Here is an 18996-nt window from a genome sequence, read left to right on the forward strand (position 1 = left end):
ATCCAGCCAACATTTCCAGACCTGGAGTTTGTAAAAGAGCAGGATCAGACTGTGTGGTCAACGCCTGTGCATAAAGTGTTATTAAAAGTTAATGCTTTTATTTCTGTTAAAAGTAAGAATAGCAACAATGAACCCTGCTTCAAGAATAGTGTGGGAAAGCACTTGTAAAGAAGCTTATTTTTGTTTCAAGCCTCTAAGGGTTTTACAATCAGCTATGCTAATCCTGTGAAAAATACCTTGGTTGCAACATTTAGTTTTGTGTGTAAGTTATAATGCTTATATTAAGTCATACATTTATGACTATATCTTCAGCTAAACTGGTTTTGTTGTATACTTTGCACTGAGAAAACAATGCAAAGTACCCATGTTTTTGTGTTTCAGATCTGTCTCAGCCTAGTTCGGCTTCTGCATTACTTGGCTCACTCTCCTCTTGGCTCAGTGACGTTACTGGATTTTCGCCCTCGGCAGTTTGTGATCGTGGATGGAGAGCTGAAGGTGACAGATCTGGATGATGCCAGTGTTGAGGAGAGCTCTTGCACCAGTAACAGCGACTGCTTCATGGAATTCCCTGCAAGAAACTTCACCCTGCCCTGCTCGGTTGAGGGACGGTGTCAGAGCATGAATGAAAAGAGGAATCTCTATAATGCCTACAGGTCTGTGATCAGATAAAGCCATGTAGAATTAAGAGTGGGCCTAGAGCTCTAGCATCCTTTATAGTTATTCACATCAATGAGCACATAATGTCTCAGAACCAATGCCCAGGGGTAAGTGAAGCCATGAATAATTGTTTCATTTGTGAAAATACATGGCACTTATAGCATTTGAAATATTTTTCATACTCTGAGTGTGATTCACCACTCAGTCTAATTCTGTGTTTGTTGAATCCCGCTGAATTCTTCACTCAAGTAGAGATTTTCATAGGAGTGAAACATAAGCACTTTTGGAGCTTGGAGCCCACAAGTTCTGTGGTGAGACAATTCCAGCAGCTCTTTGGTGTGAGTTAAGAGGGGTCATCTCAAGTTTTGCACCACCAGCTGAGCAAAGGGCAGGCTTCAGAGGGAGACTTAGAGCTCAGTTCACATCCTGCCCTCTGGCTCAGTGCTGGAGCCTGCTGTGGAAGGGTGATAACAGCCCCAGTGCATCCCTGGAGCTTCTGGGACCACCCTCAGCTGCTGACATTCTGGGGTCTAAGCCCAAACCTCTCAAAGCAAGGGTGGTCTTTTCACCCTTCTCTCCCAGCCCCGGGTCTGTGTGAGCAGGTGCTGTGGGATTGACTCCCACTGCTATGCCTACAGTGGGGGACACGTAGGTGGTGGGCCATGCTGGACCAGTTGGCCATGCTGAAGGAAGTGTTCAGCTATTGCAAATCTTCCAAATTTGATTCTAAAGCAATGTCCAGATTTACAGCTGGGTCCTTCTAGGCAATGGCTTTGTGCTTGAGGTCTTGGCTCTCCCCCATCAACCATCACACCCCCAGAGGGCTGTGTGGGATGCTGAGGGAGCCATGTCACTGCTTTCCAGGGAGCCAGTAACACAGATGCTCAGTGCCGTGCTCATCCTGCCATTGCTGCTGCAACTGATGGGCACTGCTGGGATGGGCGGCCGCCCTGGCTGATCCAGATAGAAGGATGGAGATGTCAGAGCAGTGCCATAATGATGTGCTCATTCCTTAGGCTTTCCTTTCAAGTGCCATGCCATTCACTGCCTTCCAGACCACGCGAGGAGAGGCTGCTCCAAAGAGAGCCTTCTGCTTGGGTCGCAGGGCGCTCACCAGCATGTGTGTCGCATTAGCTGACCACACTGAAATGGGCTGCACCACATGACAGCCATCTGCAGTTGTGCAGCACAGTATTTAGTGTGTCCTCCAACATTTTCCATTTCCATTTGCTTGGCTTAAACATCTTGCTTAGCTTGCTAGCTTTTGGTTAAGACCATTTTACTGTTTCTGGGTAAGAAACCTTTAATAAGCGCCCATCCATCTCAGTTTTAAGTGGGGACATGTCTGTGGTGTGGTGGGTTTGTGGCAGGTTGCTGCTCATGCTGAAGGAAGTGGTCTTTTTCTAATACAGTTTTTAGTAGTGCCTTTGAACTGCTCTCAAGTGTGTATTTCATGCACAGTGCCCCAGTGTTCTCAGCCCATGCTTTGCCTTAATTCCATAGAGACATGGGGTTTTGTTGAATGGTGGATTCATGGTGTGGGAGGCTGTGACCACCCATGCTAAGGAGTTACATCAAGCCCTAGGCACTTGTCTCAGAAGATGAAATCCTCACTTCATTAGGGATAGGCTGCTAAATTTGTTATTTTCATAGGTGCACTCTTGCTGTAGGCTTAGAGGTTGCCCTCTGAAGCTGTTAGCTAGAAGTCAAAAGCAGCAATATGTCAAACAATGCATAAGCCCCTTGTAATTTTAAAACAGAGCACACCCTAACCTTGAGAGCATATTTAAACCTATCTTGCTGGTTTCTTTATGAGGTAAATAATTAAAGGAGAGAAAACATTTAGGAGAACCCTCTTTAAGAACTGGCCTACTTTGACTTTCAGATGGTTACCTCCTGTCACAAATGTGTCTCACTGTGTTTCCTCCAAGTGTTTGCAGAATAGTTTTTAAAGCACTGGACAGTTTTGAAAGTAAATATAATTAATATTTTGAACTATTAACCAATGGCTGAGATGAATTCTCCATCACTGAGAGCTCTTAAATTAGGATCAGATAGTTCTCAAAAAGAAACAATTTGTAGGAATGAATGTAAAAGGATCTGACAGTTTGTGTTATGCAGATCACAGAGGATACCACTGGCCCTGGAATCAATGAATAACAAATGTTCTTGCAATTAAGTTGTGCAGACTCCACTGTCTTTGCATGTCAGGATTTCACATGTGGGTGTTTGCAGTAGAACAGTCGCATGTTTCTGTGGCCCTGTAGCTACGGAAAAACAATAACCTCCGTGACTTGCTTCCAGCCAGCATTGAGCAAACTTAGTGACAGCTACTGAATTTTTGCAAAGAACTATTCACAATCAGTTGGACTCTGCTTTAGGGATACTCTCTAAGCAAAAACAATGAGCTAAGTTTACCAGACAAATTATTTGTTACAAATGTTGTGCTTCTCTTCAGATTTCTGTATGTATTTACATCGGCTGTTTTGTACTCATCGTAAGGAAAACCTACCAGTGGATTATCTCACTTGGGAAAACCATAAACATTCTTTTTGTTTGGGATGGAAAAGGCAGTTACATTCTCAGAGCACTATTCATTGTATAAATAGTGTCAGGTCAATAATACTTGCCTCTGTGATCAATTTTTGGTATCAGTAATTGAATTTTCTAATTTGTGTTTATGTAAAGAATCTGTTGGTCTCCCTCCTGAGCACGAGTCCCTGGGGGTTTCCATTTGACAATGTGGTCTCTGTATAAGAAAAATTGTTTGCTTTGCAAGGTAGATGTGAAGCAGTGCAATTTCCCAATTGTGTTCCTGTTCTTTTCATTAGCTAATATGTACGTCCAGTAGTTCTGTTTGTATTGTCATATCCTGACCTGTCCATCTCCATCTTAGCTTTCTGTGACACTGAATTAGTTGCAATAGGTAGTAGTATTGGCAGAGTAGCAGAACTCTAAAGGAGGAATATGAAAATTAAATATACTTCAAGGGATGGTAATGGCACATTGTTTTTTTCTTTTGTAGTAAAAAACATTTAAATGGAGTTGTGGAATCTCCTTCTCTGTAGATATTTAAAAGCCACGAGGACACAATCCTAAGTAACTTGCTCTAGGGAGCAGTGCTTGAGCAGGGAGGATGGACTAGCTGATCTCCAGTGGTGTTTTCCTGCCCCTCCCATTCTGTGATTCTACCTCCATCAGTGGATACCTAAATGAATGCATCTTGATCATAGATAAATGATAGGAACAGAGAGGACATTCTGTATTCTAGCAGCATTAAAACAATAGAAGATGGCTTTCTCCTGGCAATTAAACTGAAAGTCTAAGAAAACTGTAGTAAAGTAGTAATTTCACTTATTAGAAATGAACAGAAATCCAATTTATGCACTTTCAAGGTTTGAAAAAAAACCAAGCCCAAGATTTATGGGGTTGATGGCATCCTTTTAGTTTGTTGAAGTACAGGCAGCTTTGCAAATAGTCACAATCCATGGGGCTTCACTGCAAATTGCTGTATTAATGGAACATTTACACATAGGTACAAGGCAGCCTTGTATGTAGCAGCATGGTCTAGGTATGCCAGACAGTTGTGTGTGAATAGTCTCAGCTATGTATTTATTTGAGTATAGAATACCATTATATTTCCTGAATAGGTTGGTGGTATATAAGCAATAGGAATTTTATTCCTTATGATGTTCAGGAGATACCAGATGTTTGTAAACTTATGTTTAAAAAAAAAGGTCAATATTGGTTACTTTTCTATTGCAGGTTTTTTTTTACCTATCTTCTTCCACACAGTGCTCCATCCTCACTGAGACCATTGCTGGATAAGATAGTCAATGCAACAGGTAATCACAATAAACATGGTAATGCCAAGTAGTTGCTTTTTTAGTGTAACTTATGGTTGGGAGGGGAGGGTGCTGTTTTTGTGCTCACTGCAGTAGAACTAGATTGTTTTTCTATCCAGGATAAAATTGCTCCCATACCAAGAAGGCAAGAATGAGCCCATACATCAGAGAAATCCCATTTTTAGATTTTATCTAGACTTCACAGAGATATTTGTTTCATCCTGACACCTCAGGGTGAATTGCATAAGAATGCAATTCCTTGTGGGGTCTGGAAAATAGTTCTGTCCCTGGAAAGGGAAATTTTAATGAAAAAACCCAGGATACCTTCTCATTGTCAATGATACCAGTGGTGTTTTATACCTCAGAAGCCAGAGGTACAAATGACATTTCCATAGATCTTTTACTGATTACCAAGGTAGTGGCTTTGAGACAAGAGTAGTTGCCGGTAACACTGATTTGAGGGTTTTTCAGTGCCTTGGTCCAGTGTGCATCCAAAGGGAAAATAAGTTATGCTGAGCTATAGCTATTGAGCAAGGAAAGCTTTGGAGCTCCCTGTATTGGCTGTTGTTGATCTCTTATGGGGAGTTCTCTTCAGTGTTTTGTACCTGCAGGCCTGGGGCTACCAGCTGGATGAGTCAGCCTCTGGAGTGCCTGGGCCATGTCAGGTGTGAAACCTGACTTGTAGGAACTGTGGGATTTCCTGGCCACATCAGCACCCTGCCATGGAGCAGGGCACTACAGGGCTCCCATGCTTAGGGTTTCATTCAAATAAAACCTTGTTTTGTCCTGTGCACTATGCTCCTCATCTAAGTCATTCTTTTCCTCTGCTTTTAAAGGAGAACTTCACTGGGGAATCGATGAGACAGCTGCTCAGCTGGAGAGAGTTTTGAATCTGTATAAGAGTGGGGAGTACCTGCAGAACACAACCCGGGTGCCAAAAGCTGGTAAAGTCATCTTCCTTGAAAGTTAAAGTCTGAGATTTTGTCATTGTTGTGGGGTTTGCAAGGGCTAATATGCAGAAAGCAAAGCTCAGTGGTCCTTGAAATTATGCATGTGATAATATTTTATCTGCTTTTTGCTTCCTGGGAGACTCCTGTAACTCTTTTCATTATGTGATGTAGCTGGACATCCATAAGTGTGAGCAGGCTGTAATGGGAATAAGGAAATCCAAAGGGAGTTCTCCATGACATATTTATGGAAAATGTGTTTCATCACATCCACACACTGCTGTTGTAGTACCAGAACCTGCCTGAACATGTTTTGGGGAGAATCCAGTCATGAGGCCATAACCCCCATGGGTTTCCTGGGACTTAAAAGAAATTTCTTGTAACATAAGCGTTTGTTGATTGGAAGAATAAAATTTTTACTTCCTTTGCAAGGGAAAAATAGTGTGTCCTTCATCTTCTGCTAGCAATAGAATGAAAAAATAGAAGAAAAGAGCAGGATGAAAACAAGGCTGAATAACAGTATCTTTTTCATAATATGTCTGTATGCTATTCAGACTGTGGTACGAAGTGGTGCATATTCTTCCTAGAAGGATAGCTGTGGAATTGTACATGTCAAAAAATATTATGTGTGCTGGAAATGACTGTTAAGCGCAACAATTGTAAAAGCTGTTTTGCAAATTATTTTTGTATATGTACAATGTTCATGTCAAACTGTCAACATAATTGACTGCAAGTTGATAGGAAAATTATGGCTTTGTTGCAGAAACTCAGTAAAGAGGGAAAGATGGGTTCTAAATGAAGATGAATGTTGGCAAAGGGGGTTTGAAAAGTTCAGTGAAGCATTTGCTCAGTGACAGAGAAGAACCAAATTAATTCTGGTTGTGGCTCTGTTAACCTCAAAGGGCCATGATACCAGGGATGAATTTGACCCACTTATCAGAATAATTCAATATTTATTTTGTTGTAAAATTGGCAGGAAAATTGCTGCAGGTGTTCATTTAACTTTCTAATTTTCAGCTTTTCATCACATCTGTGCTGAGTGATACCTGTCAACGCAGCAAAATTATTTTCAGCAGTACAATCAATAGTACAAACATGTCCTTTGTTGAAGAAGTGCCAGGAGAGCTGAAGTTGTTCTATGATGCTGGTGATTCCAGGTCTCACTTCTGTAGCAGGACGAGGTGAAGTTTTTGAATGTTAGAGATCTGTCATGTTTATAAAGACTCACAAGGAGAGAAGCTTTGGACAGCAGTAGTCAATGTATCAGTGCAGGTTTCCACAGATATGAAGCAGAGCTCTGTGTATATTTAGCTACTGTAATAATTACACATTTTTGTGTTTCTTTAATTCTCTAGAGTCCTGGATAGCGTAATGCAGAATCTGCTGCCCCCATATTCATGGCTGGGAATGCCCTGCTCTGCAAGGAGCCTGTTTTATTTGCAGGACATTGCTAATGGACTTAGGCACTTCACAGTGTGACCAAAGATGTTGAAAATCTGTAGATGCTTTGTGTAACTTATTGGATAATGTACATTAAATGCCGTGAGTGTAGTATTGAATTTCTTGATAGGAAAATGTTCTCAACCAGGGACAAGCCTGGGGAATTTGGTATCTTGCTAGAAATTACGCCTAGATTAGATGTGTTCTCAGACTTAGCTGCCATGCCTTTAAGATGTGCAGGCCTGTTTCTAGTTTGTTCTAAGGCCACTTTAACCACACAGAGAAGGTGCTCTAATCTATTTCTATTTTAAGACTCCTTTTCCTTGCCAGACAAATATGAAGAAGTCATATAATGAGGGCTAAAATGTGCCTATATACCCACTTCTATAATTTTAATTCCAACCATAATCTTTCCTCAACTGATATTTGACTGATATCTGATACTAATACTGTGTTGGAATTAATTTTTAAAATTTTCTGTCTAGAGATTATGGAATTAGAAATTATTAATTAGAATTTATTCAGAGATAATAGAATGAGGAATTCTCCTGTGGTACAGTGGGGTTGCAGGAGAGGGTGACAGGTGCCCTGGAAGGGAGTGGTGTCGAGGGAATCAGCCTCTTCTGCTGGCAGGATGTTCCTAACTGAGATTGCATCCTCACCACTGAAACCAAGGCTGAGCAGCTGAGCAGCTGGAATATTGTGTATAGGTCTTCGTAGAGGGATAGACAGGGATGAAAAGGAACAACTGGGATATTTTCCCAAGCTGTAGGTTGAGGTCCTGCTTTGGTCGTGTTTGGACAAAAAAATATTTTTAAGATTGCATGATTTTGTAAAATGTTTTCTGTGTTGCTCTGCAGCATAGACAAAATTCAAGAAGGGTGTTTTTCAGCCCAGTGCCAAGTTAAGATAAAATTAAAGGTGATCATTTGGTTCTCAGGCCAGACTGGAGTTAATCAGCTTTGCATTCATACCCCAGTGGGTGTCAAGATGGGGGAGGCACAAGTTTGCATCCTTTTTGCTCCAGATGATAGAACTCTCACAAGGTGACTCACTCCCGGGACTTTTGCTCTCAGAAATAATAGAAATGACAGGAATTTGTGATGCCAGTCTCCTGGCATCTAAAGGTTTAGTGATGAAATATGGCCTTTATGGTGCACGACCTATTTTGAAATCCTAAAAGAACAGGAGGAGAATTCAGATCCAAGAATTATAAGGTTCTGGTTTGGTTTGGTTTTGAAAAGAAACTACAGAAGGTTCAGGTAACAGAGCTTCAGAATTTGTCTTAGGTCTTAAATACCTGGAATTAGGCATTATCTTGGATAGACCATTGTAAATACATAGTAGGAAAGACAAGATCATGATCTTGGGCATGTCATGTAAAGCCATAACTAAAATATTAACGTTGAGGAAACAGTTATCTATGTGAACTTATGTTTTTGAAAGGAAGACCTCCTCCTATGAACACCACAAACTGAGAAAGGTGATATTGATAAGCAGTAGGGAAGTGGCACAAAGAAAGTTCTTGTCAGCCCTAGTATTCCCATAAATAAAGTTTAACAAGATGACATAGTCATATTACAGAAGGTCTTGGATATTAAGCTTTCACTGTGCTTCAGTTGTAAAGATTTTATAGTGCTGTAAATTATATTATGCTCTGGACTTTGGTTTAGTATCCTAGAGTAGAGGCGTGGGAGACATTTGATAGCTGTGTATGTGTTCTGCAATCATAAATCACACTGCTGTTCATGTTGATATGGGAACATTGCAGCATTTAAAACAACACCAGGAACAAATGCTTTTATATTCTGTTGGCTGTTGGCCTCTCCTGCTGGAATCCAGAAGAATGTGAATTAAAACAGGAACCATGTATTTCTTCTGACATATACTATCTAAAAATGATTAAATCATTCCATTAATTATCCAGATTAAGGAGACTATAAAAAAACTACTGATGTTCATCAGTAAAGTCATGCCCTAGTATCAAGGTTTTTATTACTTCATTCAAGTGACAGTGATTTGTACCGAGTATCTGGCCCTTGAGCTAAGCCCCAGCCCTTCAGTTAACTCAGAATTTACTCAGAAATGCGTGAAATCAGCTAACACTCATAAATCGGATAGCCTTGTTATTCATTAAAGCTCATAAATGACCCATTATTAGGTCTGGGGGTGTGCAAACCCACAGAAAGCTGTAATTAGCTGCTGCTGTTAGCTGAAAGCACATTCTCAAAGCTCAAAAAGCTGGAAGGCTGGACATAAAGCAAAGACACGTTGTGTTTTCCTTTGTCTCAAGACAATTTGGCAGGATTATGCTGTATGTAAATATTTACAGTACAAGAGTGTTTTGAAAAAAATATTCTGCAGGGTCACTATAGCAACCTGCCTAGGAATCTGTAAATCTACCCAAGAATTATTGAAATCAGGAACAAACTGCAGCCCAGATTCCTGCTCTATCGAAATATATTATAATAAATCTTATCTGCTTTGTATTTTTTTAAATTATTTTTATACGTGTTCCTTTGGTGTCCCTTTCCCAGAGCCTTCAGGGCTGAGGGGGAAAGGTGCACAGGGCAGAAATCTCCCTTTGCACCCTGCCTTGCTGGGAGGGCTCTCACATCAGGAGCCAGGCAATCCCAGCAGACAGGAACACACGAGCAGGTTCCTTTGCAGCCGTGTGGCGCTGGCAGCTCAGTGGGTCTGTGCAGCTCTGCTCACTTGTATCTCCACCACTGTGCAAACCATTTACCCCGTTCCCTGAGCAATGTGTTCTGCTGTTGCTAACTTCTCCCTGTCCAACTTGGCGCTGCACAGCAAAATACTTTCTGCTGAGGTCCTCGGTTCCCTTCCAGAATGCTAAAGAAGTCGCCGAGTGTCTTTTATAAATCCTGTGGGCATCTGTCTTCAAGCTTAAATGCCCCAACACGTGACCCTAGGTAACTTTTGGCTTGTCCATCAGCAGCATCCTTGTTTTTACAATCGGGTGGACCACATGCAACGTTTAAGCATTTGTAGGACATTTTGGGCCTGTTGCCTTTGGTAAATTGGTGTGTACCACAGAGGTGGCTGTGGGTATGGAACATCTCCCTGGGATGTGGGGCATGAGGCAGGAAAAATGCTCCAGCTGTGTCATGTTAACAGGAATAAAATGTGAGGGAACATGTCGTTCCTCTCGTTATTTATTTGTGTTTTGGTGACAGCCTGCATACCGATTTAAATACGGCTCTGCTGCCAGCACAATGGAAGCGCACAAAAAGCGACGAGGCTCGCCTTGCTCCCGGCCCGCGCGCAGGAAACTGCCGGAGGACGGAAACGCTCCCCGGAGGAGCTGGGCTATCTCCTGCTCTGAGGCAAAGCCGTGCCCTGCCAGGCCAGCCTGCCTTTCCAAAGCATTCGGATGCGTCAGGCCTGGCTGGAAGCAGAGGCCCGCGGGCCAGGCCTGCCCTCTCGCTTCCTCACACACAGCAAAAATCCGCCCTCTGCAGCAAACTGTGCAGGGTGCCTCGTGGGGCCTGCTGTCAGATGCTTGTTTAAATGTGAGGTGTTGGAACACGAGGGAAAGTTCAGAGTAAAATGAAACGTACTAAAAAACATCAGTGTATTATTGTCTATTTTGGATCCAATACTGTTCTCCAAGAGCTCCCTGGGAATCAGAAGGGACTGTTTGTGGAGCAAAACACTGCTCAATACCACTTTTTGCTGATATTGGCAAGATCAGGTTCTTTCTGCTTACTTGTGAGCAAAGCAATTAAAAGCAATTCCAGAGTTGACTGCCAGTGTTCCTCTTGAGACTGGAGGAAAATAGGAGGGAGAAAAAAAAAAAGCAACATGATTTTTCTGTCAAGGATGAACGTGGTTGTGTCTCTGTCATTGACCCACAGTGTATTGGCAGGTGATAAGAGAACTGGGCAAATCTCCAACAAGTAGCAGTAGTTGGTAGTAAAAACTAAGCAGTCTCGCTGCTGTGGCTGAAATAAACGGTCATTAGGACTGATTAAAGTCAGATTTAGGGTGATTCAGACAAGTTAAAAGGGGGAAACCACAGGCGGTTTCACATAGTTTATTATATACTTGTGGAGCTCTTTATATGATTCAGTCTAGTACAGTGAAAATGAGTATGTTTATAGATTGTAGTCGGCTTTGGGACAATGCAGGTGGTTTTTGATGGAAGAAAAGATTGAATAAGAATTTAAAGCATTGTTTTTTTGGTTTTTTGTTTTTTTTTTTTTTTTAATAGCTCTTGCACTGGTCAGTGATGCTGCAGATTGCTTTTAAAGATGCCTCTCTAACTTTGTCACAACAAGTGGGTGATCTTGGTTCGAGGATCAGTGTGGCCATCATGGGGATGTGGCTAACATGCTAAGAAACTTCTAAGACTTTGACCTGATCAAAGCAGTATGCTTTGATTCATCAGAACAACTGTATGAAAATATTTAAAACTATAAAAGCTATCAAAAACCAAAACTTTTGAGGATTGCCTGGCTTCAGCAGAGCAAGGTATCTGGAAGCTCCAAAATGGTTGCAAAAAAAAAAAAAAATGCTTTGGAGTAGAATCTACCTGTGTAACTGTGAGCTCTTGTATTACCTCCCCTGCGTTAAACTCTGGAGTAAACCCATTGTAAGTGACACCAAGATCAGGCTTACTGCACTGCATTTAGTTGCTTCAATCCTCACAAAAAAAAGAATTAGGATTCTTTTTCTGCTGATACCAGTAGAGATGCCTTGCATTTCTCTGATCTATTCCTTGCCATTACCTTGACAGACTTTATGTACTCTCTGTCAAGCTATGTGTATCTACACAAAAGTGTTAATTTATGGCTGCATTTATAGTATTAGGCAAGCATTTATTGGTTTTAAACACCATTAGTCTGGAAATTGACCAGAACTTTGACCTTTTTATGATGTGATTTACTGCTGTGAGCCTTCAAATTCCAAGGACTCCATTTAAGCAAGTTCCAGGTCTTAGCAGGACAAAAACTTGAGTTGGAACTGTCTTTAAACCATTGGAATACTGCTTAATTGAGTAGCTGCACTGTGGTGTCCATTTTAAAGGTGATGGGGAAGCTCAGCTCTCCTGAGGGCTGGACCTAATGTCGTTGCTGGGACACATCTCAGGAGGGGAGGAGCATCCTTCCGGAGGGTTCTTCCAGTTCATGTGAGAGGAGTGCATTTCTTCACAACTCATACAAATGAAGGCTAAAGGGTAAGCTCCCTAAATCAACACTATGCGAGTAAGAGATTCCATGGATACTTGCCTTTACTATGCAAATGGGCAAGACATCTGCCTTGCTTTCCTGGAGATGAGTGAGTTTTGAAGAGAAGTGCAGTTTTGCTTTGACCACCACTTGGTTGGTGTTGCAATGAGTTTCTGATCAGTTCTGACTGTAGTAGTTGAAGAGGAGGTCTCATGTTGGCTTCCCAGGGCAAGGAGAAGTGCCTGGCTGGTGTGGGACAGGAACCAGGCTGCAGGGCCATCACGTGTCCTGCTCTCCATTCCTTGTGGCTGCCTTCCACTGGGATGCTCCTAAGTGAAGGCACTCACAGGCAGCCACCGCTGCTGCTCGCCATGCGAGGGGGGACAGGAGCTGCCTTCCTGTCTTTCCCCTCACTGCATCCTCCCCTCCCTGGGGGCAGCATAGGCTCCATCCCCAGATTGCAGGTATCCAATGGCTCCTGTCAGTTGGAGGCCCTGCTGGAAGCTGCCCTTGTGGAGTCCATGTGTGTGTGCCTTCCCTCAGACTCCCTCAGACTGTGTGCCTTCCCTCAGATTCCAGTGGTGGTGTTTCCACCTGCGTAGTGCTTAGTGATCTCACAGTCAAAGGAAAATGCTCTTTGCATCTGTGTCACACTGCCATGTTCCTGTTACCTGTTCCCATGAGTCACTGGAGATGGTTATGGCTTTTTCTCGTGTCAGAACTGGCAGGGAGCAGCGGGAAGGAACTGCCACAGGGCTCTGCTGTGTGTTGGCACTATCCTTGCATGGCTGTTTCCATCCTCACTTGCAGACTCATACCAGGACCTTGCCATCGCACTTACTGCTGGCCCAACTCTGTTGATTAATGTGTCTGAGCTGCCCAGATGATTTACCAGGCTTGGTCACCTTGAAAAGGTGAGAGAAAAGGGAGAACTTTATCTTCTACCACTGCTGCTCTTTTGAAGTCTGTGTATGTCAGCTGAGAGCCTAACCCCTGCAAGCTGTATTAGGAGCAATGCTGAGGAAAAGGGAAGTGCTTTAGGCCTATTAAAGATGCATATATGTGCTCAGAGAAGTTTAAATATTTTAAATATTAAATAAGAGTCCTCAAGGTGGGCTTCTCCCTTGTGTGAAGAAAAATACATGATGTAGGACTGTGCTCTTAGTGCAGTGATGATGTGCTGAAGAATGCTGCAGCTTCCTCCCAGCCCCAGCATGGAGTCTGTCAGACTCCCAAAGTGTCCTGGAGAAGGGCTGGGACATGCTCCTTCCTGTCATGGAGAATCAGGCAGATGCTTCATCTCCTGCTGCCACAGCAAGGACTATCCTTCTGTAAATCCCCCTGTGGCATGGGGCTTGGCACAGTGCAGCGTGAGGTGGCCGTTCTGTGGTGTGCAAAGAGGAGCTGTGGATAATCACATTTTCTGTCCAGTCAACATAGCATGTATGCTGATACAAATGGTTACATACGGTGCTAACTACAGGGAATTGATTTTTTTTGCTTTTAATTTGTGCATATCTTTTTACTGTCATAGGCTGTGAGGCAACTCAGCAGTTGCCATGTGAACATAAGAGAATATTCTGTTACATTCAATTATTGTTACACTACAGTTGATACAGAAACTGGGGAAAAAAGGGACTTTTGCCTAGCCAACTGTTTGATTTATGCTCTGACTTCTCTTCAGAAGAAATGCATAAATATTTTTGATGGAAAAGTGACCAGTCATAAAGTGTAACTACATTTTGAATTTTTTTTCTTGTGCATGAATCTGCATTTCCTGAATTAAGAAAACTTTTTTGCTTTTGATTTATTTGGGACATGATCAGCTCTGATTTTGCTTCTTGTTTGGGAATGTTTCTTATGATACTTTACTTTAAATGAGCTAGGGCTTAAAATAGAATGTATTTACTATGTTTGTTTCCCACTATTTCAGACTCTGTGGTGAGAATGAGCACTCGTGAATGTGCACTTCTTTTCCCAGTTGAAATATTGACAGTTTGGAGTGGCAGACACACTTGCCTTTGACTCAGTGGTGTTCATACAACGTGCTGCATGAAATATTAGCAGGCTGAATCAGCAGAGCAGGCAGAAACTGCCTGAACCAAAGTGACTTAAGAATAGACTGTGAGTCAGGGCAGACAGCTCTGGTTTCCATAATAGATACAATTAGAAGAAATGTAGAATGTATTTAGTTTTTTGAATAGGACATGGGGAGGAGAGACAGGAGGGAACCATTAATTTGTGCGTCTGGAGGCTAAATAGAAATGTTTATAAATGATCAGTTGAATTTGCTGATGCATTCATTAGAGAAAGCCCCGTTAGTGGCTGGGAAAGTGAGAGGAGCTGTGAACAGAGAACAAGAGGCAGCTCATAAAGGCAAGTGAGACTGAACGGCAGCCAAGGGAGAGGAGCAGTCGGTGGGGCAGCGCAGAGGCGCTGGGCGAGGACCACGCTGACATGCTCCCACTACTTTCCCCCCCTCCCTTCTCTTCAGAGGCCCATCAAGCGACTCCTCTTTTGTCCTAATCTGAGCAAGCAAAAAAAGTTTGCTTAATTAAAAGCCTGTCTTTTCTTCCTTCTCTAAAGGCGCCAGAGAAAAATAGCATGCTCTTCTGAGGGAGAGGGAGGGCTGGGAACGCCTGGTAAGGTCTCACCCCGACAATCCTGCTCACTGTTGAGAAGTAGGACAGTGAGTCAGTTCATTCAAGTGGATGCTGTTTATTCAATGGGACATTCTTCCTGTAAAACTCCTAATAAAACCAAAGCCTTGCCTCCTCAGTGGGGAAGGGGAAGGGGTTTTGTGCACAGACTGTTTATTTACAGACGCTTTCTGGAGAAAAAGGTGAGAAGAAGAAAGGAGAGAAGGAAAAGGAAAGGAAAGTGCAGAGCTATAAACACGTTTGGGAATAAGCCAGAACTGGTACAGTCTAAACCGTCAGCTTTTCCATCATATATCCTGCTCCCAACCTGCTCTAATAAACCTTGCCTGTTAAAAACAACCAGTTTGCTGGAGCTTTCCAACCACTGCTTTGCTCTGATTTGCAGAGTACAGACGGGTGCCTGAAGCCTTTATTCCTGATGAGAACTACAGATGCTGGCCATCCTACCATCACAAGGGCTGCCTCCTCTCTGTGTTTGATGTCAACGAAGCCATTGAGATCTGTGACAGCTACTCCCAGTGCAAAGCTTTTGTCCTGACAAACCAGACAACTTGGACAGGTAGGTCCTGGATGCTGTGGAGCAGAACTGAGTTACTTACTCTGGCTGCTCTTAAGTGTTTTAATACAGCTTGGGGAGTGTGTTGTGCTGGGCTGCGGGAGCCACCAGCAGTAGCTAGAAGTGAGGTAGTTTCTGAAGGTTCAGCTGAGGCAGCTTCTTTTTGGTGAGACTTCTCTTTGCCAGCTGTTAGGGGAGCAGAAATTACAGACAGGCTCCCAGGAGCTGGCAGTAGAGGGCTAAGCATGTGGACCTCAGGTTGCCAAACTACAGGATCTGAAATGTTATTTTTTTGCATTTTTGTGCTTCTGGGAGATGTGAACAGGCACTTCCATGGAACCAAGAAAAATCTGATTCCTGTTAACCTTGTCTATAGCTAACCAGGGACTACTAGGTCATCATGTCAAACTATCTGTAGTTGGAATATTGAAGTTAATTGATATACTATAAAAGTATTTATTCTGGCACAGGGAAATTCATAGGAAGTTTAGAGCAGCTTCTATCTCAGGTTACAATATTAAAAGCAAATGGGACAGCATTATTTGTAGTCTTATTTGTCATTCCCTTTGCCATATCATTCCTGAGGCATGAGCACCTGAGTCCCTGAAACCTGCAGCTCGTAAATTTGCTCAGTAGTTGAGGCATCCCGTTTGCCATGTAATACTTTAAAAGAAAATAGTGTTATGGGAGCCCCCTACAGAGGCAGGCTGGGAGCAAACAGCATTTGATTTTCTCAGGTTTAGAGAGGGAAGGCAGAAGTACAGCAGGCATGGAGTGTATCTCTGTGCTGCAAAGAAAGGCAGTGATTTTTCAGGTCTGTGGGGCAGCAGGAGCTCTTTGGGAGGCAGGAATGTGAATAAGGTGCCAGATAGTGAATGTGGGGAGATAGGAGAGCTGTGCTGTGGCTCCCACAGACACCAAACAAAGAAACCTTGCCAAATTCAGCCTCCACTGGCCTTGGATATACATGCAGCAGGTGCCTTATGCTACCCAGGCTGTTGTCACTTGCTGCTGTTTTTTATCTGAGGGCTAGAAACCTTGTTTAAAGCCCAGAGCTACAAAGTTATGAGAGAGAGCCGTTTCAGAGAAAGTCATGTTTAATACGCATTGCACTGATCAGTTTTGTAAAGATCAAGCATGCAAATATGATTCTGCTTCTGTACAATCAAATGAATGTCCTTCATTTAAGCCCTAAATCCAAGCCTGTTTTTATTAGTGGGAGTCTCAAAACATTTTTTTAAAGATCACATGGAATTTGTATTGAAGTCTTCAGACCTTTCTTTCATTTACTGTGCTCTTGACCATAATTAGGTAAGAGTAAAGATACTGAAACCAGGGAAATTTTGGTGTCATTTTAGACAAAAACAGTTCAGGTTTATACCAGCTGAAGTTAAGAGAGAGTTCAGTCTTGCATGGCCTAAAGAATGCATAGGTTGAAGTAGAATTTGAAATTTCAGCATTTTAAGGTAGGCAACCTTTTGCTCATCCCTTCTAAATATCTTTCCCTTCCCCCTCTTTCCTATTCAATGCAGGTCGGCAGCTTGTGTTCTTCAAGATGGCCTCAAATCATATTGTGCCTGATCCTGACAAGATAACATATGTGAAGGTGACAGACTGACACCTAAAGTGGCTCAGTCTGACACGTGAGTGATAAGAGCTGTTTGTGTATAAATATAGGCAGCTGTTAGGTAGAAGGCGGCTGTGGCCGGAGAATAATTGCACTATTACTCATTCTAATCTATAGAGTGCTAAAAGAAACTTTAAAGAAATAACCTGCATGACCAGGATGAATGTGCAATAAAACAAGATTTTGAAAATGTGATTTAAAAACAAAGCAAAACAACCCAAAACAAAATACAAGAGATGATACACTGTTAGAGTATAATTTTGGTTATAAATCAGCTGGCAGCTCTGGCTTTTCTAAGCAAGGTTAGCATAACATTTCTGACCTATACATGTGCGTCCAGGGATGAAAGCTGATCATTTCTCTGGGAAGCCTGTATCCTCCACACTGGTATTTATTTGGGCACGTACAATCACAACAGAGGAACTGAAGCATATCAGTTTGTCTGCTGAATAGCAAACATTACTGAGGACAATCAGCATTTGCGTTCAGGCTATGGAATATGCAATGCTGACATATTTGTCAAACGGAAGGAATTGCTTATGTTTAGAATTGCAAGACTGCAACTAATTTTCATTTTTGCTTCCAATGTTATCATAAAGTTTAATTTTTAATTTGAAAGAGCCATTTTGTGGATCTAGCAAATCACATAAGCATATGAATAGTCCCACTGAAAGGGCAGGGACTTACCCAAGTGCCGAGTGCTTTGCTGGGTAGGTCTGAGCATATGCTTACAATTAAGCCTGTGCTTAAGACTTCTGTTGAATCAGTTTGAACTGTTCAGGAAGCCACATCTTTGACAGACTGGCAAAGCAGTCCAGCTGGTTGAACAGTACTAATTTAATGACTATCTTGCAGTTATTCGTACCTTTTATCATCAGGTCCTTGGTTTTCTAAGGCATCGCTTGCTGATTCTTAGAGTAAATGAAGTAAATGACCATAATGATGTCAAATGAATGCTAGCCTTAATTCTATATAAAATGCATCTTAAAGGCAGGATGTGTCTAGAGAATTTGCTTTCAGTGAAAGCAATAAAGTAAATGCTAAAGTGACCAATGTCATACTGTTTTGTAGTTTGTACAGTCAGGAAAAAATGTGCTTTTGTTTCTCAAATTGTTTATTTTTGTAAAAAAAATAAAAATAAAAGATAAATAAAATTTCTTTTATTCTTGTTTTTTGCGTATTTCTGTTTCAAATAAATGCCTCAATCGAATGTATTGTATGTGAACTTAAACTTGGGATATTTTTTCCAGAAAGGACTGAGGTTGTTCCAGTGTCTCCCAGGGAAGTGTCTGTTGGTGCCTGGAGTACTTGGTGGCTTTGCCTATGTGGTTGCCTGTCACAAAGTGAGTCACAGTTAGCAGACAGTGGTTAAGCAGCCTTTGCTGCTCTGTGCTTTGCCTTATGCTGGTATCAGCCTTTTAGCACTTGGAAGGGGCAAAGGTGAGAGCAGGACTTGATGAAATTTCTCGTTGGGTCAAAAGGGAAGCCGGGTAGCAGCCCCTGCAAGGGAGGGCAGGGAAGGAGAGCAGGAGAGCCAGGGAAGTTGGGCAACAGTGCGGGGCGCCCGAGGGAAGGTCTGGCAGTGGCACCACGGGCAGCGGGTCTCGCCTCTCCGCAGTTTCTCTGAGGTCACCGATGCCCTAATGGCTGGCAATTGGCTGAAGTGACGTCCTGTAATGGCTGTAACTCACAAATTATCAAACTCCTAGCCTTAATAGCTCAGCTGATTGTGTCGCCGTGCACTTAGGAACCCATCAATCATACTGTGGTAATAAACAAACACTATGGATTCTTTTAAAATTGCTGCATAAATCATGCCAACACATACTGCACAGTTCATTGAAGTGATATGGGTTGTTGGCACTGAGGTGCTGGTATGTATTTTGAAAGTCTTTAACCTCCTGTGATTTCCTTCCCATTAAGCACTGAGCAGTTCCCAAAATACTCAGCATTTAAAAATGTTCTTTAAATTTAAATCCTTTAGTTGCATTCCTATGTAAAAAAATGCCCAACATTTAAAAGAAAAAGAAAAGGCATTCAGGGTAATACTTTAAAGCTCTAGTAGGTAACTT

At 42.3% G+C, this 18996-nt stretch overlaps 1 protein-coding gene across 1 annotated transcript in view; it reads left to right on the plus strand.

Moving 5' to 3' along the window:
* PKDCC (protein kinase domain containing, cytoplasmic) overlaps nt 1–18075 on the plus strand; it is a 36201-nt gene extending 18126 nt beyond the window's left edge. The window contains exons 3-7 of the mRNA XM_041413619.1: nt 382–653; nt 4423–4502; nt 5339–5446; nt 15127–15300; nt 16830–18075. Of these exons, the coding sequence (XP_041269553.1) occupies nt 382–653; nt 4423–4502; nt 5339–5446; nt 15127–15300; nt 16830–16915 (720 nt within the window). The 3' untranslated portion in view covers nt 16916–18075. The remainder of the gene's footprint in view (nt 1–381; nt 654–4422; nt 4503–5338; nt 5447–15126; nt 15301–16829) is intronic.
* The last annotated feature ends 921 nt before the right edge of the window (nt 18076–18996 follow it).

Source organism: Onychostruthus taczanowskii, unplaced genomic scaffold (genome assembly GCF_017590055.1).
Source record: "Onychostruthus taczanowskii isolate IOZ18803 unplaced genomic scaffold, ASM1759005v1 scaffold42, whole genome shotgun sequence".
Lineage (NCBI taxonomy): Eukaryota > Metazoa > Chordata > Aves > Passeriformes > Passeridae > Onychostruthus > Onychostruthus taczanowskii.